The 18,593-nt window shown below is 41.5% G+C and overlaps 2 protein-coding genes across 4 annotated transcripts in view; one reads left to right on the forward strand and one right to left on the reverse strand.

Moving 5' to 3' along the window:
• LOC106576405 (anoctamin-4) overlaps positions 1-18,593 on the reverse strand; it is a 42,005-nt gene that overhangs the window by 795 nt on the left and 22,617 nt on the right. For both annotated transcript variants that reach the window (XM_014153552.2, XM_014153556.2), the window contains 19 exons: positions 18,377-18,483; positions 17,992-18,047; positions 17,523-17,644; positions 17,132-17,266; positions 16,750-16,846; positions 16,053-16,113; positions 11,071-11,153; positions 9,742-9,882; positions 9,291-9,455; positions 6,456-6,492; positions 6,205-6,316; positions 6,018-6,075; positions 5,453-5,550; positions 5,210-5,352; positions 1,451-1,603; positions 989-1,136; positions 732-851; positions 525-633; positions 220-423 (listed from right to left, as the gene is read on the reverse strand). In XM_014153552.2, the coding sequence (XP_014009027.1) occupies positions 232-423; positions 525-633; positions 732-851; positions 989-1,136; positions 1,451-1,603; positions 5,210-5,352; positions 5,453-5,550; positions 6,018-6,075; positions 6,205-6,316; positions 6,456-6,492; positions 9,291-9,455; positions 9,742-9,882; positions 11,071-11,153; positions 16,053-16,113; positions 16,750-16,846; positions 17,132-17,266; positions 17,523-17,644; positions 17,992-18,047; positions 18,377-18,483 (2,137 nt within the window). In that variant the 3' untranslated portion in view covers positions 220-231. The remainder of the gene's footprint in view (positions 1-219; positions 424-524; positions 634-731; positions 852-988; positions 1,137-1,450; positions 1,604-5,209; positions 5,353-5,452; positions 5,551-6,017; positions 6,076-6,204; positions 6,317-6,455; positions 6,493-9,290; positions 9,456-9,741; positions 9,883-11,070; positions 11,154-16,052; positions 16,114-16,749; positions 16,847-17,131; positions 17,267-17,522; positions 17,645-17,991; positions 18,048-18,376; positions 18,484-18,593) is intronic.
• Positions 12,028-15,988, forward strand: LOC106576406 (uncharacterized). 2 transcript variants are annotated; one of them, XM_014153557.2, is made up of 4 exons: positions 12,028-12,327; positions 13,913-14,033; positions 15,335-15,487; positions 15,714-15,988. In XM_014153557.2, exons 2-4 carry the CDS (start codon positions 13,946-13,948, stop codon positions 15,896-15,898), a joined length of 426 nt encoding a protein of 141 aa, XP_014009032.2. In that variant the 5' UTR covers positions 12,028-12,327; positions 13,913-13,945; the 3' UTR covers positions 15,899-15,988. The 2 variants fall into 2 exon arrangements, with proteins under 2 accessions (XP_014009032.2, XP_014009033.2); XM_014153558.2 differs by having other exon boundaries at positions 12,045-12,327; positions 13,917-14,033.

Below are 18,593 nucleotides of genomic sequence, written 5' to 3' on the forward strand. Positions count from 1 at the left end.
TCTTACTTCGATAGCTGATGTGTGTTGAGCGTTCAGGCATAAAATGGCAGCTGTGCTTCACCTAGATGAGTGGTGCTACACATTGGTCATGCAGGTGAGTTATCCTTCCAATATATAAATGTAATTCCTATACGCCACACTCTGCAGCCTGCAAACTGTTATAGATTGCCTGTCACTATTCCGTGCTGGTCCCTTCAGTGCAGTGTAGTTATTTATCACCTGCTTGTGCATTCAGGGCAATGCGTTATGATGGGCCCTGTAATTCTTCTTCTTCTCGTTCTTCTCCTTCTGCAGTCTCTCTAGCTCGGCCTCGTACATCATCTCCTGGATTAGGTACTTCTCCCGCCTCATGCGGTCACGCAGGTCCTTGGGCAGGTCTGGGATCAGGTAGGCGATCAGGTTCTTGATGGTGAAAACCATGTGCTACAAAAGAACACAACGCCAATAGTACAGTAATTACAGAATCATCTCGGCTGAATATTGTGTTACGGTTTTGTTGAATGGAATGAATTGTACAAACTAACCTCGAAGACTATGATGAAGGCCAGCCGTGCGGCCAGGACATGCCAGAACTGCAGCGTGTAGGAGTATGGTTCACCGGGCGAGTCCGGGGGCTCTCTGTAGTCACGGTACCTGGGGGGTCAAACACAGGGTCGAAAGGTCAAAGGTTATGACTTTTGTGTTCAAACAAGCACAACCATACCAAGACTCTCTTTGGTCACCAAACCTACCTGCAGTACTTCACTGCTTCTCCAAACATATCCGATCCATCTGTCCTGGGCACCGACGTGTTCTCAAAATCAGACACTCTGAACATCGATAGACTGGCGTTTACATATCCCATCATGCACCTGGACAGGAAACAATAAAATGTCAGTGGTTTGACGTTGTGATGCAGGACAATGCCGCTGCCCTCTATTACTAGCCAGAATACATGTCAAAAGGCAGACACTTTGTCTGTGTGGTCACCGTGGTCAGGCTCGCTCACCTCTCCCCGGCCCGGCCCTGCCCGGCACACGGGCCGTACTTGTATGCGTAGACAAGGCGTGGGATGAAATCGGAGGTGACGGCAATGACAAAGGCGTTGGTGATGACGGACAAGATACCGATGCCCTCCAGGATGCCGTACCAGATCCCTGGAGAGAAAATAACAATGTTCTGGCTCCGATGCAAACGATTTATTACAGTTCACCAGCAAGCAGCCTGTCAGGACGTCTTCAAAGAATACTTATAAAGGGGTATGAAAATGATTCCAAAAGTATAAAGCATAACAGACTGGTCGGCTAAAATCGTCTGTCTGTGCTGAAACTAATGAAATAGGGTTCCATTGAGTGAAAATAGCTGAGGCATGGTTGTTGGCGTAAAACAATTTTGTCTATATGGCATGTTTTGCGTTCCTTTGAAAATGGCCCTACAGTAGGGGATTGTCAGAGCGGAAGATGAGCCTAACCTATGTCTTTGGCTTGAGAGGGCAGGGGTCTCCGCCACTGGGTGACAAACTTGTAGGCGTCCAGGCGGATCTCGATGATGTTGTTGAGGAGGGCCAGGAGCGGGGCCAGGGGGAAAGCTGCCACAAATATGGTGGTGAAGCCAAACTGTAAGACTGAAACACACAGACACAGAGAGTAAAGCGTCACCAGTAGTCCTATTCAAAACCCCATTACATATTGTACAGATGGCCACCCCAAAGCCATATTCACTCAGAAAGGCCAATATGATTTGAGGTTATACCATTCGATGTCCCAATTGTTACTGTATGTCAGTGTGTGTGGGCATTGCACAGGACAAAGTTAGCCATTAGATTTTGTGCTTCGTGAAGAGCCTCGCCAAGGAAGTCACAGACGTTAGTACGAGCGTAATTACGTAATTACAAATCAGCATTCAAAAGGCCTACAGAGACACCACATAATGGATCTATGCAGCATTATGGGTTAAAATAGCATTATGGGTTAAAATAAACAGGGACACATGCATGTGGATATAGCTGCATGCTGTGTGCAACCACGGAATCCTAGCCTAAGCATTGCACTGATCTGTCATTGTCATAAATGTCACGGTCATCTGGCATCGTCATACATAAATCTGTCTACACCAAACACATGTAGGAGAAATGCTTCACGTAACCATTGTGTGATTAATACATGACATGTGCCTGCTTTATGTACCTCACATAATCATACCTAAAGGACAACTCCACCCCAAAAACGATCTTTTGGTATTTGTTAAATTAGTCCATTGTTGACATAGTTCCAAAATGTTTTGCTTGTCAGCACTCAAGTTTTCAAGATATGTAACTTTCAAAACACAGAAATCATCCCCGTATGATGCAAAACGCAGCATCATATAATGCATTATGCATCATACAGTGATGATTTCTGTGTTTTGAAAGTTACATATCTTGAAAACTTGAGTGCTGACAAGCAAAACATTTTGGAACTATGTCAACAATGGACTAATTTAACAAATACCAAAAGATCGTTTTGGGGCAGACTTTTCCTTCAATATACACGTGGAAAATCTATGTAGACATTAATGATTCACATTGCTGGTAAATAAATGTAAACACGATATATACAGTACATGGCATGTATATAATGGTTTACATGAGCAAACACAGTACGAATGCTAGTTTATGGTTGACCTCCAGCTCCCCAAAGAGGATAAATCAGTCATGTAGATGAACTTATTCTGGAATGTAACAACAGCAGGTTAGAGTCCTTACTGTTCAAACATGTTCCGGTTTTTATTCAACAGTTCTTAAATATTAGACTGTATTAGAGGATTATAAAATAGTGAAATATTGAAATGTTTACATTTCAATAATGATCTCTCCTAGTTAGTGAAGTTGGCAGAGGCTGCATGCCGTTTTCGAGGATGTCGTTCCTGTAAAGGTGAAGAGCTTACAGATTGATATGGACATTTCACATGGAGAATTGCATAGCATTATACTTCAGTTAACTATGCGATAACTTCAATAATGACATCATACACGGGTCATAACCACTCATTCTTACACCAGTGTTTACTTTGTAAATTACATTCGAGTCATTTGTAATACTGGTAAAAATTGTTCGAAATTCTGTATTCTTATGACAGGTGTTTTTAGCCGTATGTGAGCCTTGTGACGTTTAGTATATGAACTGGCCACTTATTCAAGTAGGTTGTATTTCAGTCTGGAATCTCTCAGACAGAAAGGTAATTTCCACCACCCAGAAACTAGCTAGGTTAATCAACATCCTCTGAGGTGATCTATAGTCATCAATAGACTGTAGTCAGGTGTGTCATTGTCTTGGCAGCCTGGAGAAAAAGTTGCCACTAACACCAACACTTTGCCCACTGCAGAACCAGCCCGCAGCCCCTCATAGAACACTGTTTTGCCCAGTGGAAATCTTTTTTCTATAGAAGTAATTAGGTCCTAAGCTAATATTCATGGCCTTTCTCCTCTCCATGTGCAGTTTGCCTGGCAAAGTAAAATATGATGGCAAGGAGCGCAATAAACATATTTGGCACATGCATTCATGACCTAACTAGTAAACAACATTTTGTTCTACAGTACCTTTCATGTTCACTGCAAGCAATCAGGCAATCAGGGAAAAATGACAACGGAGACAACGGAGTTGGTGTCCCACATCTGACCAATAGGTTCTCTCAACTTATTAACAATTTACATTACACTACTCTTATTACTGTTGAATTATTATTGTAAGCAGCGCACAAATAATTGTAATTAGTCATTGCTACACTGTACTTACTGTTAGCGTAACTAACGGTTACGTCTAGGGGTGCTGCTAGGGTGAGTTGTGCTGCTGTAAGTTGGAGTGTAACAATGAGTAACTAAAATACTTGTAACACTGTACTCACAGGAATAATAACACTGTACTCACAGGAATAATAACACTGTACTCACAGGAATAATGACACTGTACTCACAGGAATAATGACACTGTACTCACAGGAATAATGACACTGTACTCACAGGAATAATGACACTGTACTCACAGGAATAATAACACTGTACTCACAGGAATAATAACACTGTACTCACAGGAATAATTACACTGTACTCACAGGAATAATAACACTGTACTCACAGGAATAATAACACTGTACTCACAGGAATAATTACACTGTACTCACAGGAATAATTACACAGTAATAAGAACCCCATGTAAAGTGTTACCCAAATTGTTTAAGGAAATGGTTCACCCAATTTACACATTGTATTCCTTACGCTGTAAGAAGTCTAGAGACAAGGTTAGACATCCATCCATCCTTTGGTTTTATATACCTGGCCAGTGGCCACAATTTCCAAATGCTAACATTGTAGTATTTTTGTCCAAAAAACAATGTAACTCAATATCCCCAATATTAGCATGTTTAGCATTTCATGTCCAAATCATTCCAAAGTGTCTACAATTGAGCCATTTCTAGTCAAAGCGTGTGAACATAAACAGAACAGTATAAGCACCACTGATGGGAATGGGACAAACAGAAAGAGGATCTATCGATGACAACATCAACCCATTTTTACACCTGTCTTACACAGAGGAGTTGGCTATGTTTTCTGCATTTATGTATTAACTGTATACAAGATGATGACAGCAATGATTCTCAGTGCTCTCAATGCAGAGCAGTGGCTTACTTGGTTGCTCACTCAGGTCTCACACAGGTCTATATGGCTCGAGCCACACTGATTTCTTCTGATCGGTCAATTGATTGATAGTGAGATAGAAATTATTTGCGGTTTAAAGTAACTGTCCAGTGTTCCAGATTTCTATAGAATATAACCTATAATTAATTACAATACGAGATAAATATTTTTCCTTCCAAAAAATGGTAATTAAGTATGTTAAAAAGCAGCTTTTCTGTATTGGAACGGTGTAGCCCAACAACAGAAAGGTGTGGGTGTATACTGGTAATTAAAAAATGTTTTATATGAGTAGACCACTGGTTCGCCAGCTCCTCCTTCTCAGGCGGATGACATCATCCTCTATGTGGAAATAGCAAGCATTTTTTTTAAACGGCCTATTTGAGTTGTTTTTTTTTAAGTGTTTTTTTTTTCTCCAATGTATGCTTTGGCCACAAATACGAGTATAGGATGAGTCAACAACATTATTTGGGTATGAGTTAAGAGAATATAAAGTTTTAAAAGTGAGATTTTCATTGGACAGTTGCTTTAAACGTGGGCTCAGGGTCAAAGGGCACATACTCATCTCCAGGTATTCGTCAAACAGTCCGTAGGCATTCATGGGCTGCAGGTTGTAGTCCCTCTCCCACTGCGGGAAGCTGGCCTTGGCATTGGGGCCGTGCTCCTGCCTCAGCCTTCGCCGCGTCCACCAGTTCTGGATCAGCCTGACAAACAACCAATTATAAAGAGTCATGGGGGGTGACTGGTGGAGATGACACGCTAGGCGCTAGTTGCGTCTAATTGGCTAAGCCAGGCCATACTTACGGGTAGCCCAGCTCCATGAAGTTGTTCCAGGTCTGCTTGAGCACCATGATGATACCCATCTGCATGCAGAGATCTATCAAACAACCACTGGGATGGCACTACACAGAAAGGGGAAACAGTGCCGACACTTTATTCAATCAACAACTCTTCAACTAACTATCCTGTAACCCTACACCCTAACCCTAATTTTCTGGTTCATAACACAGAGGTTAGAGTGAGAATACAGTGTTCCAAGCTACTTTCCACTTAATCTGGGACACCCAGAACTAAAATGTTGGGTATTTGCAGCATAAACTAAATTCAGTTCTGGGCGGAGACAGTTTCTGGCAAGTCTACGGGACAAAATGTCCCCTCCACTTCCTAAATTCTAAAGATGCGAGCACCTGTGAAATTGTGAAAAAAAATCTACCTACTGGAACAAAGTTCCTAATTTGATGTGGCATCCCACAGTCTGTCGATAGATGCTACTACCATTTATGTTACGTGCATCTGTCCACGAGAGTACTTTCCACTAGAAATGTTCCACATTGAACACATTTGAAAAGCCTCATGAAAGTTCACTCACCTCTTCCAATTTCCAGCGGTTAATGAGGCGGATATAGGCTCCTGGCCGACCAGTGAACCTGACAAAGGTGGTCACATCATTTTACTAACTAATCTCTATCTCTATTACTAACTAATCTCTATGAAATATAGTGTGAAATACAGCCGGGTATTACGATTTACACCATGAAGTAGAGATGTTTCCTCACCTGCCCAGGAAAAAAGCTATGTAGAAGGTAGAGCTGTTGAGATTGACAAACTGAAACAGGAACATCTTCAGGGTGAAGCTGTTCTCCCACTCTGACTCAGTCCTTGGCTGCTCTGTGGATACAGAGCCAGAGGGAGAGACAGGGAGGCAGAAAGAGAGAGGGTGTGTAGAAAATGACAGCCCCTGCATTATATTGACTGTAATTACCTCTGAGGATGGCATGTTACAGATGGAGGAACAGTTGTAGCTTACCTAAATTGGTGAGCAGAAGGGCAACTTTTTCATATAACTGAAAAAAAACAAGGTTACCAGTTAATAGGGTTTGTTTTCCATGATTCTCTTGATTCTCATGCTGTTGTAGCTAAAACGCGATACGTCAAGGCATTGAAGGGCGTTAGGATCCATTTTTATCAACATTTTGAGCGCAACTGTATTTAACTATATCAAAAGGCGCCACACGACATGAGGGTTTCACCACTGATAGACATTAATATACACTGAGTGTACAAAACATTAAGAACACCTTCCTAATATTGATTTGCACCCCCCTATGCCCTCAGAACAGCCTCAATTCATCGGGTCATGGACAAATCATCGAAAGCATTCCACAGAGATGCTGGCCCATGTTGACTCCAATGATTCCCCCATGAATTGCTGGTAGTGGATCTCTACTCTAAATAGCTTGTTCCATCTCATCCCACAGATGCTCAATTGGATTGGGATCTGGTGACTGGGCAGGCCAGTGCAGTAAGCTGAATTCATTCATGTTCGTGGAACCATTTCTGGACAATCCTAGCCTTGTGTCATGGGGCAATATCCGGTTGTAAAAAATCTATTCGCAGGCGGATACACAGCCGCCATGAAGGGATGCACCTGATTGGCAATGATGTTCAGATATCCTGTGGCATTCAAATGCTGCTCCACTTTTATCAAGGGGCCTAATGTGTGCCATGAAAACACACCCCACACCCTCGCACCACCACCAGCCTGCAATGTTGTTACACATCAGTGTGAAACAGCAGGAACCAGGATTCATCAGATCAGGCAATGTTTTTCACATTCTCCAGTGTCTTCGTTGCTTAGCCCACTGCAACCACAGTTTCCTGTTTTTAATGAAAGAAGTGGAACTCTGTAAGGTTGTCGGCTGCCATACCCTATTCGTGTCAAGGTACGACGAGTTGTGCATTCTTTTATGGGTTTTTGGGCACCAATGTTGTACTGGACTGTCAGTTGACTAACTGTAGCTCGTCTGTTGCTCTGCACAATTCATGTCAGCCTCCTTTCTCTTCTTTCATCAATGACCCGTTTTTAACCACTGGCCTGCTGGTGGCTGGATGTCCTTTGGTAGGTGTTAGGTGTTCCTAATGTTGTGTACACTCAGTGTGTGTGTATATTTATACAGTTGAAGTCAGAAGTTTTCATACACTTAGGTTGGAGTCATTAAAACTCGTTTTTCACCCACTCCACACATTTCTTGTTAACAAACTATAGTTTTGGAAAATCAGTTAGGACATCTACTGTGTGCATGACACAAGTAATTTTTCCAACAATTGTTTACAGACAGATTATTTTACTTATAATTCACTGTATCACAATTCCAGTGGGTCAGAAGTTTACACACACTAAGTTGACTGTGCCTTTAAACAGCTTGGAAAATTCCAGAAAATTATGTCATGGCTTTAGAAGCTTCTGATAATTTACATCATTTGAGTCAATTGGAGGTGTACCTGGGGATGTATTTCAAGGCCTACCTTCACACTCAGTGCCTCTTTGCTTGGCATCATGGGAAAATCAAAAGAAACCAGCCAAGACCTCAGAAAAAAAATTGTAGACCTCCACAAGTCTGGTTCATCCTTGGGAGCAATTTCCAAATGCCTGAAGGTACCACGTTCATCTGTACAAACAATAGTACGCAAGTATAAACACCATGGGACCACGCAGCCGTCATACCGCTCAGGAAGGAGACGTGTTCTGTCTCCTAGAGATGAACGTACTTTGGTGCGAAAAGTGCAAATCAATCCCAGAACAGCAAAGGACCTTGTGAAGATGCTGGAGGAAACAGGTACAAAAGTATCTCTATCCACAGTAAAACGAGTCCTATATCGACATAACCTGAAAGGCCGCTCAGCAAGGAAGAAGCCACTGCTCCAAAACCGCCATAAAAAAACCAGACTACGGTTTGAAACTGCACATGGGGACAAAGATCGTACTTTTGGAGAAATGTCCTCTGGTCTGAGGAAACAAAAATGGAACTGTTTGGCCATAATGACCATTGTTATGTTTCGAGGAAAAAGGGGGAGGCTTGCAAGCCGAAGAACACCATCCCAACCGTGAAGCATGAGGGTGGCAGCATCATATTGTGGGGGTGCTTTGCTGCAGGAGGGACTGGTGCATTTCACAAAATAGATGCCATCATGAGGTAGGAAAATTATGTGGATATATTAAAGCAACTTCTCAAGACATCAGTCAGAAAGTTAAAGCTTGGTCGCAAATGGGTCTTCCAAATGGAAAATGACCCCAAGCATACTTCCAAAGTTGTGGCAAAATGGCTTAAGGACAACAAAGTCAAGGTATTGGAGTGGCCATCACAAAGCCCTGACCGCAATCCCATAGAAAATTTGTGGGCAGAACTGAAAAAGAGTGCGCGAGCAAGGAGACCTACAAACCTGACTCAGTTACACCAGCTCTGTCAAGAGGAATGGGCCAAAATTCACCAAACTTATTGTGGGAAGCTTGTGGAAGGCTACCCGAAACGTTTGTCCCAAGTTAAACAATTTAAAGGCAATGCTACCAAATACTAATTGAGTGTATGTAAACTTCTGACCCACTGGGAATGTGATGAAAGAAATAAAAGCTGAAATAAATCATTATCTCTACTATTATTCTGACATTTCACACTCTTAAAATGAAGTGGTGATCCTAACTGACCTAAGACAGGGACGTTTTACTAGGATTAAATGTCATGCATTTTTAAAAACTGAGTTTAAATGTATTTGGCTAAGGTGTGTGTAAACTTCCGACCTCAACCGTATATATGCCACTTTTTTATCTCATAATCCTAAATGCATTTCTAAACAAAGCCCTTACCACATTGAGGAGCATGATGATGCAGAAGTTGATGCACACGGCTGTGCCGGTGGTGGCCACCTGAGAGTTATTCCTGATGAGAGCCCAGCCGAAGGCGGCAAAAGTGCTGACTGTGATCACGCGGTAAATCACGATGCCGAAGACGGCAGCGATCACCACCAGGATCTGAGTAGGTCAATAAAACATTCTTGTCAGACACACCGATAGCAACAAGGCAAATCTGATTGATAGCTCACTGGCTTGAGTTGGCTTGCTTGCAACATCACAGTTATGGGTTTGATTCCTGCATGGGCCACTTACTGAAGATTTTAATGAATTCAAACAAAAACCAGTGGGAAACTGGTTTGACAAGCAGCAAGCATGAGGCAACATGCAAACCATTTTAATGAATCTGTCCCTACTGAAATTAATTTATTATGAAATATTCACTATACCTACTCCAGGGACTTACCATAAAGAAGATTCCAGAAGCTGAGACGATGAGTCGGCTGTACTTGTCTGTAAAGGCCTGGTACGGCTCAGGCTTTCCAGATATGGGGTTCATCCTCTCCTTTTTTGAATATTTGGCCTCAAACTGGGGACGGATTTCCTCCTGCAGCACACAGAAAGCTGGCTGAGCCACAAACGCTCCCAGAATGTTCTACAAACGTCTGCAAAATGTTCTAGGAAAGTGATCATGACATATCTCATTGGCTTTCTTGAAACAGCTGTAGAACATATAACTGTGGGTATTTCAAGAACACAGCAAAGTATCCATAACCAAGGTTGAATATATTCCTGGTATTTTACAAATGTTCCATCCCAATAATAAAATCCCTTTTCTCCCAGGTAACCCGGTATTTCCCGCCCAAACTGGAAGTGTCATTTTAAAGTGTTTAATTTTTTGAGTGTGGACTGTGTTACTGTATTATATGAAGTCGCTCAAACCATGAAGCTGGGAGAGAAGCTGTTATGCTGGTGCAGGACATGCGGCCTACAAAGTTACAATTGAAGGCAAGTGAATTTGATGGGGTTTTTTATGTAGTAAGGCCTATTTTACATGAATTAGTAGACTTACACCTATATATACACACCTTTCATAATATTTCCCTTAATGTTGTGCGACGTGTGTATTAGCGTATCTCCTCGCTTCGGTAAGATTTAGATATGTGCAAAACTGGCAAACACATTTGGAAGGAAAATAAGTGGGCAGAATGTAGATATTTTTGTTATTCAATTAAAACCCACATTTTGGAAACAGGGTGTTTATAAAAAAATATTACATCAATGTACCTCAACATTAAAAAAAATTACAAAAATAGAAAATTCTGTGCTCCATACTGAGACGGGCTGTCTGTCCCCAACATGAGCGTTGATGATTGATCATGCAGATATGCGATAGCAGAGGGAAGGCTGTAGCCTAGAGAAGATTTAGACGTTGCATATAATTTAACAGTTCAATTTCACATCATGCTGTTCATAGAACTCATTTACCGGTTTCTTGCTGTTATTTATCCTGAGAAAAGGGATTGGGTTTGGGTGGAAAATCTCAGTAGCCCAGTGCCTGCTACGTAACCCTAGTCATAACCCGAGTGGGAATTCCAAGGCAATGCTCCCTTTTGTAATATTTTGTATATTTCAGGAAAGTGGAACGTCCCTAGGACCTTCATGGCATGATTGTTAAAATCTTTTAAGAAATGTAAAAAAAATTAAAATCTGAAAAGATCTTCTTGCAACACATGTTATGCCTGGGAGATTATTTCTAATTTGATGATGCTGATCATAATGAAAGTATATTTACCTCCTCTTCCTCCCAGTCAATTAGGTCCCAGTCATATGCAAGGACCGCTCGCCGCCTCTTCCAGAACTCGAGAAACACGGTTGCTAAAATACACAACTAGGTTAGTGTTTGAGGGTTGTTAGGGCTTGGTGAGTATGTGTCATATTTAATGTGGGACAAATATGTACACTTGTGTTCAAGCTATAAAACAATGTTGGCAATGTGTTACAAACAGAATAATTTAAATTCAACCATCTCTTGCATTGCTGCTAAAAACAGGAACCATTTAAACTCAACCATCGCTTTCTTAGTTGAAGGAAGGTTGTTTTGCATGACTCAAAATGATTCAATTATCACTTCAAGTAGTTCTCCACATTCAGATAAGGTTCTGTATTTATTTTCTTAGTCAACCTTGTGTTGTTTCGTTGTGTTCTTGAACGTAGCCTTGTCTTTCATTTTTGTTCATTGATTTCACCTGTGTTAGTTACTCACCTGGTCTCATCAGCTCCTTATTTAGTTCAGTTCATTCTGTTTGTGCCTTTGTGAGGTATTGTTCATTTTGAGTCTACTAGCTCGTTTGTGAGAACCAGTTATAGCCTTCAGTCCTAGTTTTGATTCACCTGCCTGTTTGCCTACCTGTGTATGACCATTGCCTGCCTATGACCACGATTCTTGCCTTCTGCGAGGGTGAAATAAACACCTGCCTCACTCTGCGAGTGAATCTACACCTTTTCCTCCCTGAGTATTCATTACACAGATAATACAATTATTTTGCAGCACAGTTGTTGGGTGCCAGGATTCATCCTGTTACTTCAGTTGTCTAAAATAGTTCCCTATTTTAGCTATTTAGGACAGACACTGTGCAATAGGTCATTTCACCAACAAGCCACTGCTGCCTTTAAAGCACTGGAGAGAGAGGGTAGGTTCTCCTGAACAAAGTCCTTGGCAATGGGTAACCCATCCAAATCTGTTTACCAGTGTGTCACTTGACAATCAGAGCAATCTCTTTGCTGAGGCTGGACTAAGATCAGTTGAACTAGTAGCTCTGAATGGAAAGGCACATGTTTTAGTAGTTCCAGACAGTTGCATGAGGTCGGCCAGTGACTAGCGGGCTCTTTTGGTGGAAAGGCACATGTTTCTGCAGAGATAGCAGCAGGGGAGCACACTTCAGAGGAATGTTAATGAAGCGATTTCAATGGGTATTCTACTGTAGGTGAATGCCAAGAAATAGTCAGTGTTGGACAACAGCAAGATCCACTGCTCTCTGGACAAACCCAGGTAGGTTGAGTTTTATAGTTATTTACAGGCAGTCCAACGATAATGTATTGCAGGGATCATCAACTAGATTCAGCCGCGGGCCAATTTTTTTCTTGAGCGGATCGTCAGGGGATCAGAACATAATTAGAAAGAATTTGATAGACTGCAAAAAGACGGTCCAAACAGATGTTTGACTAAAACATAATTTAAAACCTTGCTTGCATTAGTATATGATCATGTCGTGTCTCTCTATTATGCGTGGGAATACTTGGGAACAGATTCCTTAAATAAAAAAAATGTATAGCTGATTAACTGTTCTTTTTTAGTCTTTTCTGTCCAACAATAATCCCAACATTTTTTTGCTCAGAAAACTTTGGGGGCCAAATAAATCCACCCGTGTGCCAAATTTGGGCCACGGGCCGCCAGTTGGGGAACCATGGTCTATTAAGTATCTTAGGACCTATGCAGTTATTTAGCCTCGATTAATCTCAAATGTATTTTAAAATGTTTTGCTTTATTGTCATAATTTTATAGCTGTGGTTCCACTGGTATGCACCTACATGATTATAAGTGTGTCTGGATAGTGTGTCAGATAAATGACTTAAATGTGAATGTAATTGCACTACAGAAAATTATTGTAATCTACCAGTTGAATGAGCACCAAATGCAGTTAGGTTGTTTAACATTGTAGATTTTCCATAATTTGCTCTAGCAACAAAAAAGAAAAGACTCAATGTGAGTAGGCTATGGGATTGTTACAAAAGAGTAGTGTGCTATTGAAGTGTAAATAACATGTATTACCTAACTGTTTAACGTTATCAGCTGATCTACTTTGTTGTATGCATTTGAGTGAAGCACAGTTCACGCAATAAATTTGACCTTTGAAGTACTGTACTTTTGTAGCAAGGAGATAACGTTGCCAATTTGTGACTGATTAAAGGCAGGGTTAGATAAAACAAATATTTTTGGTAGACATTGCACTCAAGAGAATGATGAATTGTGGAGATGTAGTGTAACAATGACCTGCATTTGACTCATTAACCTATACATGAGTCTCGCTAACACATTAGATAACACGTTAGATAACACATTAGGGAAGTGATCCGCGAAACAGCATCACTGGACACCCCACCCGCATTTGTTATTGTTTTTGTTTTGAGGAAATGAGCACCCAGCATCGTGGTAAAAATACGTCGTAGTACGTACTCTGCAGTTCTCTGGCGTGTGCAATGATATCCGAGGGAAAAACAATTCGTTGTTTGAAGTAACGTCTTTGTTGTTGTAATATCGCAAACGGATGTGGCAGTTTCACCGCTGGATTCCAGCTTTAAGTACACATGAAGCCTACGTAAAGCCATCACAAACAACGACCACTGATCAACACGTGACCATTCAAAAGAGTGAACAGTATGACAAATGACAAAATCATGACTCATGAAGAAGTATGCAATCAGTAACCATAGCTACTAACTTACACTGAAGAAACATGCATACCCTACTGTCACAAATTGTAAAGAAATAATTATGACAGCCTCTGTCAAGTCCAAAATGTTATCTTAAGCAATCTGTGGTTAACACTACATGCTAATGTTTCCGTCTTGTCTAGATAGGCCCTGGTCCTGTGTAAAGGAGGTGATCGATGGGCCATCCCCAGAATGACAGCTTCTTTCTGGACCTTTCCCAGCCAGACGTCTGGGTCTGGGACACAGAACCTAAGCCAATGGCGGGTGAGTGAATCACATACGTTGCGGTGACACACTCATATAAATCAAGTGCTATATTTCCACGTGAAAAAGCCCTAGAATGCACCTTGGAGTATTGCTCCATTGTTTGTGTTGGTTAATTCATTCTTCTTGGTTAAACTGAATTTAAATGGTTGACTTACAGTTCAGTATTATATGTAGTGTGTAATGAATACCTGATCCAATGTATGTTGAAGGTAAATCCCTCTATACCATAAATTGCTCACCATAAAAGATGAACGGCAGGGACATTTCTGAGAGTGGTTTCCATTAGCCCTGAAGGCAATGTCTGAATTTGCAGTGCAATCAATAATTGAAAAACGAAGAACTACAGCTATTTTAATGAGTCTAATATGAATATGAGTCACAGTCTGGCAGCGCACTCACCGCCTGAGCTTTGGAAGTCACCAAGCTCTCTGAGAAGAATAGAAGATACATTACACAACTTGTATTTCTCATTTGAACTATCTGGAAAATTGAGGACTGGTAGTATGAATTAGTGTTTGGGCAGTTTACAGTCCGGTATCTACAGTGTATTAAAGCCATAGTTCATGCCTATTGTTCAATTGTGTACATTTCTGGAACACTGATGGAAGACGACTGGTGTGGAAGAGTAAATTAGATTTTTAATCTTACATGACCTGTAAGACACAGGTCATCCTGTTCCTCGTCTTGTCTTTAAGGTTGTTCTGTTCCCTGATATGTAATATAATCAGTCTGTTTTAGAACTGTTTTTAAACTGCCCTGTTCTAATTTCCTGTCAACCTTTCATGGTTCTTGTTATCCAAGGATGTGTGGGGGAGTGGACATGTCCTTGATATGATTGGTCTTTCTCAGAGTCTACTATCTGTGGTGATAAGCAGAAGTACCAGACTCATTTGAAGGGCATGTGAAACACCCCACCCATCCTTGGTCTGTATAAAATGTCTGTGGAGAACAAATCGCGAGTGAAATTGGTTTTCCCTTGCATGCATGCTCGTAATAAAGCTTTTTTATATTGAGATTGGACTGCCTTTGAGTGGTTTTTCCACCAAACTGGTTACAGTCTACAACCTCTGTATGGTTACTTTGCTATATGTGGCAAAGGGCTTGGCCCTGGCCATCAGAAGCTCTTGTCCACGTGCTAGGCCTAATCTGGGTCCATTTCCCCAGGGACATTTTGGATAAACTGTAGACATTTGATCATCCCTTCCCCCACATCAGTCTACCAGCTTTGCTCTCTTCCTTTATTTAATTCACTCCCTCTCTCTCCCTAACTCTTTTCCCCCACCTGTCTTCTCACACAGCCGCCCAGGTCTTCATTTGGCTAGCGCTTCTATTGGCCTTTGGCCTGCAGTTCTACCTAGCTGTGTTCTGCCTGCTGAAGTGCTGGAGTTTTGACACGAGGCTAAAGCAGGCTCTTAAAAACCTGCCCTCTACGGGGAAGCTCTTCACAACATGTAGGTCTATTCCAGGGATGTTGCCTTGACACAGTGTAGTGATCCATGAACTGACCATGGCAAATCTGTAGTTTGACAAAAACGTTCGTTTTTGTTTTATCAAATCCACTGAACACTTTCGATCTCACTACATTCTGAAATCAAAAGTTAAGCAGGTTGAAATGCGACCTTTCATTTTACTAAACAGGATGCAATGTTAATAACACATGTATTCCATATCTTTCAGTCCCTTCCTCCGTCATTCAACTTCCAGAGGACTTGAAGAGTGTGAAACCAATGGCTTACTGTCGTTATGACGTAGAAGTGGCTGAATCCTCCCTGCCTACACCCTGCTGCTATGACGATGAGGAGGCTGGGCCCTGCACTAACTCTCCTTATACACCTTTTGCCTGGGATCTTGTGCAATGCTGAGGAGGACCCTGTAACACTTCACTGTAAATACTGAAACTTAAATATAGTGTGCATGGAATGCTGACCCATTAAACTATTTCTTAAACTTTATTTTACAATAAAATGAGATTTGTTTTAAATTGAACTATAATATTTATACTAAATGATAACTCACCCCACACAGCCATGAATACAGCAAAGAATACTGTTGCTCCGTTGTCAAAAAGATGGGTGACCTAAAGCCAAGAAACAGATCAATAGCAATTGCTTAGAGAAATGATTTCTGAAAACATCAATACAGTACAAACACATACAGTAGTCACATTTGTATATAAAGATCACAAAGGAGGGCTGTTCATTAGACATTTTTCCAGAGCAAGCTCACAAAGTAGTCCCGTGTAGCTCAGTTGGTAGAGCATGACGTTTGAAACGCCAGGATTGTGGGTTCGATTCCCATGAGGGACCAGTATGAAAATGTATGCATTCACTACCGTAAGTCGCTCTGGCTAAGAGCGTCTGCTAAATGACAAACATGTAAAGTAAAAAGATTACCTTGCTAAATGTGTTATACTTATGTTACTGTGGCATAGCTCTGGAGTAAATGTTTGTCAAAAAATTCTATATTTTTTCTAAAAAGTAGATGACAAAATCACTGTTCCTGGAGAGCTGCAGTGTACGCAGGCTTTTGTTTCAGCCCAGCTCTAACACAAAATAATTCTGGTCTAAATTTATGACCATCATTAGTTAATCATTTGAATCACACCCAGTGGCTCTCCAGGATCGGAATTAGCCACAACTGCCTTGATGTTTGTCAGCAGTGCTCAGTCTGGGGCAAACGTTTAACACACTCTACATGGTAGTACGGAAGTCACCTTGGCATAGATGCAGCTGTCTGAGAGTCTCAGGTAGGGGCAGTACTCGTCACATATGGGACACATGATGATGTCAGTGGCCTGGCAGATTTCTTTACTGGAGAATCACAGACAACCTTTAGCCTGGTTCCATACACTCATCAATTCTTATTGCATTTATCAGCCTGTGTCAGTGCTTCCACACGACTAAGGCAATGATAGCATTGGTAATAGACTTCTACCAGACTAAGGACAAATTTACACCAGTGTAAAGCATGCGTCTGGTATTTTTTTCTAGTGGAAGAACACAAGACCAAACATAGTGAAGGATAAAATATGTATAAAATACTAAGGTAAAACATAATTAAAGACGACCAATGAGTATTAGGTGAGCTCACATTACCTGACCTGGCAGTGGTCTAGGGTGAACCAGCCGTAGAGGAAGACCATGAGCCCAACCAGCGCCGCAGGGAACAGCATCCCAGTGTACCAACCCAGCCAGGCAAAATAGAGACCAATTTTCTCCCCGAAGTACCGCCTGACAACACCGCCAGGAGACAAACGACAACAAACAGGTCATTATGTACCACCATGGCAATGATGTTGTGGCTTCATACGTTTTTAATGATCTAGTAAATTCACTCCTTCATTGATTCATTCATGTGGCTTTAATACATGTGGCTGGTGAAGTTGTATTGCTTGCAGGATCGAGGACAACCTGCAAGGTGCAGATAATACATTGTATTAGATCTGTGATGTCCTTATAGAGCAGGAGTGTTAACACAGTGTTGTACCTTATGAGGTCCAGTGGCTGGTACTTGTACCACACACCCCACCAGGCCCAGCATTCATACAGCAAGTGTCTGTGGTTCTCTGCCCCATGCGTCCGGATGGAGTTCTTACTTCTGTAGCTCCCCTGTTAACACACACACACACACCGTTATGTACCATCATAACTACAGATGTAGGATCTTAATTTGATTACTCTTTTGTTGCTTACAGGAAATGCAAACTTGTAGTGAATTTCAGTTTTAAAGATGATTCTAAAGTTTGTCATTTCCACTTTGAAATATCAGACTTGATTTGCCCTAACGAAAAATGTATCAATCCCTACAAAAAATGTCCATTAATTATAAACCACATAATAATTCACATTCCTGGTTGCCGCAGGATTATTTTCCTGCTGTAGCGAACTGGCTCAAATGAAGATCCTACAAGTGATATTTCTCTTCCAAGCCAATGTGTGAAGTGTATGTGCATTACCTCATGAAGGGGAAAAGCTGCCTCGTAGGAACTATTGCTCAAAAGACGATTCAGCCCTGGAGCATAAACAAGAACATGAAGACACCGTCAATAACTCTACACACCAGAGACATGCTGTATCTCAAACGTGGAACACATTTAGCAGTGGACTTGTACTACTTGGAGAGGCGCCAGGTAGCCTACCGGTTAGTAGTGTTGGGCCACTAACTGAAAGGTCGCTGATTCGAATCCCTGAGCCGACTAGGTGAAAAATGTGTCCTTGAGCAAGCAGTTAACCCTAATTGCTCCTACAAGTCTCTCTGGATAACAGCGTGTGCTAAATGACTACAATGTAAATGTAAATGACTACATTTGTAACCGTGTTGGATGATGATGACAATCTCACCCATTTTGTCTTTGCCCTCCTCATATTTGACCCTTTGCAAGATATGATGGACGATGCGACTCCTGGTAGCGTTGTTGAAGAACGTGTCTTTGTTGTGAATGGTGAAACTGTAACATAATATAGATACAGAAAAGGATCCTAGATCATATTTCTTCTAGATCTTTCCAGTCCGTTGGATTTATTGAGCTTTTGAAAAGCACAGCACTTTGGCCTGATG

The sequence above is a fragment of the Salmo salar genome, chromosome ssa17, assembly GCF_905237065.1.
Source record: "Salmo salar chromosome ssa17, Ssal_v3.1, whole genome shotgun sequence".
Lineage (NCBI taxonomy): Eukaryota > Metazoa > Chordata > Actinopteri > Salmoniformes > Salmonidae > Salmo > Salmo salar.